This window comes from Populus euphratica, unplaced genomic scaffold (genome assembly GCF_000495115.2).
Source record: "Populus euphratica unplaced genomic scaffold, PopEup_1.0 scaffold360.1, whole genome shotgun sequence".
Classification (NCBI taxonomy): domain Eukaryota; kingdom Viridiplantae; phylum Streptophyta; class Magnoliopsida; order Malpighiales; family Salicaceae; genus Populus; species Populus euphratica.
The window spans coordinates 185,475-193,410 of NW_011500251.1; the positions used below are offsets into that span (position 1 = coordinate 185,475).

General features: G+C 28.9%; 1 protein-coding gene across 1 annotated transcript in view; it reads left to right on the top strand.

Moving 5' to 3' along the window:
* Positions 1–4,818: 4,818 nt before the first annotated feature.
* LOC105112727 (probable sodium/metabolite cotransporter BASS1, chloroplastic) overlaps positions 4,819–7,936 on the top strand; it is a 3,763-nt gene continuing 645 nt past the window's right edge. Inside the window, exons 1-6 of the mRNA XM_011008542.1 lie at positions 4,819–5,432; positions 6,416–6,509; positions 6,596–6,629; positions 6,721–6,775; positions 7,199–7,282; positions 7,360–7,647. Coding sequence (XP_011006844.1) covers positions 4,932–5,432; positions 6,416–6,509; positions 6,596–6,629; positions 6,721–6,775; positions 7,199–7,282; positions 7,360–7,647 — 1,056 coding nt within the window. The 5' untranslated portion in view covers positions 4,819–4,931. The remainder of the gene's footprint in view (positions 5,433–6,415; positions 6,510–6,595; positions 6,630–6,720; positions 6,776–7,198; positions 7,283–7,359; positions 7,648–7,936) is intronic.

The following is a 7,936-nucleotide window of genomic DNA, read 5'->3' on the forward strand; positions in this document are numbered from 1 at the left end:
CATTAAAATTATTTAACTAATTTTGAGTTGGTTTACAATTTGACATGTAATAAAGATTTTTTTTATATAAAATGAAATGTAAATACCAAAATAAAGTTTTCAAAAACATTTTGGGACCATATTATTTATTAGTGAAATTGTTTTTGGTGTGAGCATATGTGTGTCAATATTTAACGTCAGGATAAAAAAAATAAAAATTAATAACAAAAAATATTTATTTTTGTTTTTTAAAAAGAAATTTTCTTTCTAAGTTTCATGCATATTATCGTTGTTGTTGGACTAATAAATCTCTAAAGTCATAATAAAAAATAGTAGAAGTGCAGTAAAAGTTTACTTTTCATAGTATTTATCAACCCTTCATCACTCTTTTAAATTCATCCTTAAAATCTTCGTATGAGAATCCATATAGCTAGGGTTTTTATTTTTATATTTTGCTTGTCATTTATGGAGATGGATATTGAAGATAGTGATCAAATCAGCAACCTTTTTTACGCATTTTTATTTCTGATCATTTTACATCTGAGTGTTCCAACAACCGTACGAACAACCATTCTGTCAGGAAGATGGAAAAATATATGGAAATCTCTGTCTTGCCTTCACTTTTATAAAAAAATATTTCTTTAACAAATAAATTAATATATTTGATTTCATAACAAACAAAAAATTAAATGTGAAAGAAAAGTAAAAAAAATATAAAAATCAATTTTTAAAAATTTCAATTTCAAAGGTTGAAATTGAAAACAATATAATTTAAAGAAGATAGCAAAAAACTGAAATCAACTCATATCAACTTTCAAAACTCGTGACCGTGATTATGAGAAAAAAATAACTTTATAAAAAACAAATCTAAAAAATAAAATGTATAAATGACCATAGTTTTTATCATATTTTAATTTAGTGAACTCCTATGTGATCTATAAATCCATTAAAATTATTTGACTAATTTTAAGCTAGTTTACAATTTGACATGTAATAAGGAATTTTGTTGTTATAAAATGAAATGTAAAGACCAAAATAAAGTTTTCAAAAACATTTTAGGGACCATATTATTTATAGTGAAAGTTTCGTAGTGTGAGCATAAATATGTCAATATTTAACATCAGGATTAAAAAAAGTAAAAATCAATAAAGAAAAATATTTATTTCTTTAAAAAAAAATTTCTTTTCAAGTTTCGTGTATATTATCGATGTGGTTGAACTAATAAATCTTCAAAGTCATAATAAAAAACTAATAGAAGTGATGTAAAATTTTACTTGTCATAGTATTTATTAACCCTTCATCACTTTTTTAAATTTATCCTCAAAATATCTGCTTGAGAATCCATATGGTTAGGGTTTTTATTTTTATATTCTGCTTGTCAATTATGAAGATGGATATTGAAGGTAATGATCAAATCAACAGCCTTCTTGATGCACTTTTATCTTTGATAATTTCATATCTTAGTGTCCTAGAAAGTATACAAATAAGTGTTTTGTCAGGGAGATGGAAAAACATATGGAGATCTTCATCTTCCCTTCACTTTTATAAAAAAATATTTCTTACTAAATAAATTAATATATATTTGATCTCATAAAAAAATAAATGTAAAAAAAAGTTAAAAAGAATTATAAAAATAAATTTCTAAAAAATTAAATTTTGAAGGTTGAAATTAAAAAAATAATAATTTAAAAAAGAGAGCAAAAAACTAATGCTAACTCATATTAATTTTTAAAATTTGTAACTGTGGTTACGAGATAAAAAATGATCTTATAGAAGATAAATCTAAAATACAAATATATAAATGACCGTTAGTTTTTATCATATTTAAATTTACTTAATTCTTATGAGATGTATAAACTCATTAAAATTATTTGATTAATTTTGAGCTACTTTATAAATTGACATGTAATAAGAAATTTTTTGTTATGAAATGAAATGTAAAGACCAAAATAAAGTATTCAAAAACAATTTGGGGACCATATTATTTACTAGTGAAAGTTTCATGGTGTGAGCATAGGTGTGCCAATATTCAACACTTGGATAACCAAAAAAAAAAAAAATTATTTTTGTTTTTTAAAAGGAAATTTCTTTTTCAAGTTTCGTGTATAATATCAGCGTGGTTGGACTGATAAATCTCCAAATTCATAATAAAAAATAGTAGAAGTGCAATAAAATTTTATTTTTCATAGTATTTATCAACCCTTCATCGCTTTTTTTAATTCATCCTCAAAATATCCTTTTCAGAATCCATGTATCTAGGGTTTTTATTTTTATACTTCGCTTGTCATTTATGGAGATGAATATTGAAGGTGGTGATCAAATCAGTAGCTTCCCTGATGCATTATTATCTCTAATCATTTCACATTTGAGTGCCTCAAAAAGTATACCAAACAAGCATTTTGTCAGGAAGATAAAATAACATATGGATATCTTTGTCTTTCGTTCACTTTGACAAAAACATTTTTGACCAAATAAATTAATATATTTGATTTCACATAAAATTAGATGTGAATGAAAATTGAAAAAAAAAAAGCATGAAGGTCAATTCTTAAACTATTAAATTTCAAAATTAAAATTGATAAAAAATAATTTAAAAGGGACAACAAAAACCTAAAGTTAACTCATATTAACTTTCAAAACTCGTTACCATGGTTACGAGACATATAATGACTATATAAAAAGTAAATCTAAAAAATAATGAAATAAAATGCTCAATAAAAAATATTTGGTGATGAAACTACAAAATAAAAAAAATACAAAATAGATTTGATTAAACCGAGTTAACCTACTAACTTTACAGCCATCTGTATAATATTATAATAGGCCTATAAAAATAAAAGTAAAAAAAAATAAAACACAAAGACAAATTCAAAAAAATAAATTTTTGAAGGATGAAGTTAAAAATAAATCAATTTGATAAAAAGACCTAAAAAAATAAATCTGTGTTAACCTTCAAAACCTGTGATTTTTTTCATAAGGCTTAGAGTAACCCATAGAAGGAAAAAAAGAAGAAGAAAGAAGCAAAATCATAAATAAAAAAGGGATAAAATTGAAAAAATGAAATAAAAAAATATCCTAAACAAAATCAACAATAATAAAAAAAATAGAGATCAAATTTGATATAAAAATAAATTGAAATCAAATGTTAGTGATGGAATTAAAAACAAAATTTAATTGGTAAAAGGATAAAAAAATCAAAAGAATTGGAATCAAATTTAATTTTACAAATCAAATTAAACAAAATGATTCAGAATGAAATTAAAAAAAATCAAAAAAAGATAAAAAAAAATAGCAATAAAAAAAATAAACATCAAATTATAAACAAAAAAATAAATGATTGGATACCATTATATTTTGACAAAGAGAAAAGAGAGGGAAAAAACTCGTCAGATCCCAACCATAGCTTCATCACCCACACACATCACACTACTAGAGAGAGCATATCAATGTGTTTTTAATTTGATCGTCGAAAAAGGAGTTTAACTATAGATTATATTTTGGCAAGGAAAAGAGAGAGGAAAAAAAACCCATCAGATCCCAACCACAACTTCATCACCCACACACATCACACTATTAGAGAGAGGTTATCAATGTGCTTCTAATTTGATCGTGGAAAGAGGAGTTTAACTTTAAAATAATATTACAAGTGCCACTCAAAAAATGTGGATGATATCTACTTCCTAGTGCACGTGAAACACGCACCAATAATTTATATTTTTTTATAATATTTTATACCTATAGAAAAATTATATTGCTCATTTAATGTCAATTTAACTAAAAAACCAAGAATAAAAAACCAAAAAGCCCTTCAAGGAGACTTTAAAAATTTTCACCTTGAGACTATTTAAGTAATTTTATTGTGCATAAAATTACAAGGAAGCATTAAAAATTTTAATCCTAGGGGCATCAAAATAATTTCACTGTGCATATAAAATGGAATTGTCTATAAAACCCCTATATATACATTGCTCTGTATTATTTTTTTCTCTCTAAATGGTATTTTAGTTATCACAGTTCTTAAAAAATATAAAAAGCTCAATCTAACCCCACTGAATTTAAAAATAACTATTGTGTTCATATAAAAAGATCATTTTACCCTTATATGGTCACTTCATTTGATGATTTCTCTGAAGGCAAATCAGGGTTTTTACTATCAATTGCTAGAGTGAGAACCAAATGCCATTCAGATTTTGTTAATTAATAAAATATTATTATAATAAATATTTAATATGAATTATTAAGATAGTTTAGGTATCAATATTGAAAGCAATATATCAGTTAGCCATTTGATAGTAAATTTTCATTAAGAGATTATTTAGTTATTTTTCAAATTAAAGAGATTAATCCATTTGCTAATTTATAATTAACTCATAAAAAATTACCTGATAGCGGAAAATTTTCAAAATATTTTTTTATTTTAAAAAAGTATTAAAATAATTTTTTTAAATATATTTTTAATATATGAACATTAAAAATATAAAAAATACTAAAAAAATTAAATTAATTTTTTTTTAAATTTTAATAAAAAATAAGTTAAAACTCACTCCAAAACATTTTTTAAATTAACCACAATCAATATACAAGAATTAAAAACCTGTTAGTTTTTGTATTTTAAAAGAATTTATGAAGTGATTTGATTTTTTATTTTTTTATGCTTTAAAATGATTTTTTAATATATTTATTTAAATGTTAATAAAAAAATAAATTTTAAAAAATAAAAATAATACTATTTTAATATTTTTTTAAATAAAAAATATTTTGAAGTAATTTATTTTGATAAACAAAAGAAGGAATAAATAATGACAGGATGGCCGTGTCCACATCATCGCCATTGCCAATGAAGATCCATTCCCTTGATGGCATCAAACATTATACAAATGCAATCCAGCTGGGCTCCTCAACGACTATCCTAGTCGTACAGATAGAAACAGAAAAGAGTAGACGAAGCTAAAATGCAGTCATTACATTCAGGAACATCAAACAATTTCGTATTCAAGCCATACACAAACCTCTTTTCAAGCCATCCAACAAGAATCAAACCACGTGGACTCGCCTTCTCACTTAAATCTCAACTCCAACCAAGCTCACAAACCCCGCAAAACAAACCCATTTGGCCACTCATTTTGAAGCCTGAATTGGGTAGAAAATCAGCAAACCAACTTCACTGTGGCATTTCATCAAATGATTTGAGTTCCGGTTCTAAAAGGGGTTTGAGGGAGTGGATTGAAGTGATTAGTGACGCAATATCTACAGCATTTCCGATATGGGTATCTTTGGGTTGCCTATTAGGTCTCCTAAGACCAACTTCTTATAATTGGGTCACTCCCAAATGGGTCGGTATTGGCCTTCCTCTTACAATGCTTGGTATGGGTATGACACTTACACTTGATGATCTTAGCAACGCTTTTGCTATGCCTAAAGAGGTGCTCTCTGGCTTTGTGCTCCAGTACTCGGTTTGTTCAACTCTCTCTCTCTCTCTAGCTGCTGTTCTTTTCTTTATGAGTTTGTTTGTTTATGTCCAGTGTTCCCTTCAATCTTAACAATGTTTTAAATGAGCTTTATTCTTTAGTATTATATCGAGATTTGTTTGTTAGTTATTGCATTTCAATGACAATCATCAGCATTATGGGACTGTATTAGGTCTGTTGCTGTAATAATTTTTGTGAGCATTTATGTTTTAATCCTTTCGAGTTTTCTTTTATCAAATCAACCGATCTAAATGAGTTTCATATTAACTAGAAAAAGGCTGATAGTGTGCTTTATGTTTTAGGGCTTTCAAGTCTGGTGAGATCAAATTCTTGCTACTTTTATCGTTAGCTTCATGAAGAAGATATAAAACATATTGGCTTAGGATTTGGAAAGAAAGGCTTTTCTATCAAATTAGAATTATCAAGTCACCATTTTTTTCCACAAAGCCGTTTCTGACTTTTGGAGTAGTGGATTACTCCTACTGTGGGCTGTCGAATACTCCTGCTGCAGTGCATTAGCAAAGGTGCCTATGAATGTACTTTATTTCGTAATGTAGAGCTGATGGGTAAGGTCAAAACTTTTCATGATTTAATAATTCGACACTTGTATGAAGATAGGTAAAAGTACATTTTATGCCATTCTCATACAAATCTCAATTCTCATTTTGGAGAATCAATACTAGAAGTTCATCCTTTAAACGAAATCTGTCCATATACAGTCTGGGCATGCTCAGTTGCATCCCACCTCGTGGAACTGTATAACTTCACTCATTTTCCATTTCTGAGTGTGTGGTTACTTGCGTCATTTTTGTCAATATCATCTTTTTTTTCACCACAATGAATGATATTGTTAATTTTTTTGAAAAGCACTAAAGTAATTGCTAATAAACTAGTTCTAGGAGATTTTTCAGCTTTATATCAAATTCTGTTAACTGCTAATGGAGCATAGATGTGTGAATGGTTTGCAGGTGATGCCAATATCAGGGTTTCTAGTGAGCAAGCTGTTGAATCTGCCATCTTACTATGCAGCTGGTCTAATATTGGTTGGTTGCTGCCCAGGCGGTATGCATATCTGTTAATTGTGTACTATTGATCCTTTTTCTTGCTTATTTTATGACTAATATAGTTTATAATTTTTTTGACTGCAGGAACAGCAAGTAACATTGTCACTTATATTGCCCGGTATGTGATTCCTGTAATGATAATTGTTTCTTTCCTTTTCTGCTTATTTACACTGGAACCAACAAATGTGACAATCCTTTTTGTTTTCCAGTGGAAATGTGGCGCTTTCAGTATTAATGACTGCAGTGAGCACTTTTGCATCTGTGGTTGGTAACTAGTCCTTCTCTCTTCTCATGTTCCCCTCTTTTACCTGGTAAAATTCAGTGCATTAAGCTAAATGCAATATCATGTGAAGAAATTCAAGGATGATGCTTTTCTCTCATACGTACTGCATTGACACCTCCTTTTAGCATTCATCTACTCACCTTTCTTTGTCCAGTTAAAATTTACAGGAGATGGATTTGTTTTCCCAAAAGGAATTTAATTTTTAGATTTATGAAATATGTACAATACAGTTTTCTTGTGTTCATCTGTGATGTAGTTTGGACGGAAGGAGTTTTTAATTTTTCTTATTTTTGCCAAAGTAATTTTATTGACAATTGGTCCATAAAATGCAAGACACCTCCTTTGGAGTTTGTTTGCCTTTTATGGTTCCATAATAGTATTTTCTTTTCCCTTGCCGTTTGCAGGTGATGACCCCATTTCTGACAGCTAAACTGGCTGGGCAATATGTTGCAGTAGATGCCACTGGACTCTTAGTGTCAACCATGCAGGTGCATTTCCTGCCTTGATCCTGTTTTGATGCCATTAACTTTAAGAGCAATTTTGTCATTTCCTGCTACGAAGACAGGTCGTGCTGCTTCCTGTACTTCTTGGTGCATTTCTAAATCAGTATTTCCAGAGCCTGGTTAAGATTGTTTCTCCCTTGATGCCACCCATTGCTGTGGGAACTGTAGCTGTTCTGTGTGGAAACGCAATTGCCCAGAGTTCCTCTGCAATCCTCATGTCTGGCCGACAAGTGGTGCTTGCTGCATTTCTCCTTCATGCATGTGGTTTTTTCTTTGGATATTTGCTTTCAAGAATGCTAGGGCTTGATGCGGCATCATCACGAACCATCTCGATTGAGGTTGGCATGCAGGTAGATAATTACTCTAGCTGGATTATTAAGGGATGCTTCTCTCTTGTTCTCTATTTGATGATTCATATGCTACACCGTACACGGTGGAGTAAAAACATATATTAGTTTGTAGATTCCAATTCCAGGCAAAGTTTATGGTAGTCTTGTTGTGGCTGCCTGATGTGAATGGTACTTTGGGGATTTTGGGAGCAGATCCTTGGATTGATGTTTTAATGGGGCCAGAATTTTACACTTGGCATGGAGGAGCTAAATATGTTTAAAAATCTATCCTTATAGTTTAAAGGGAAAG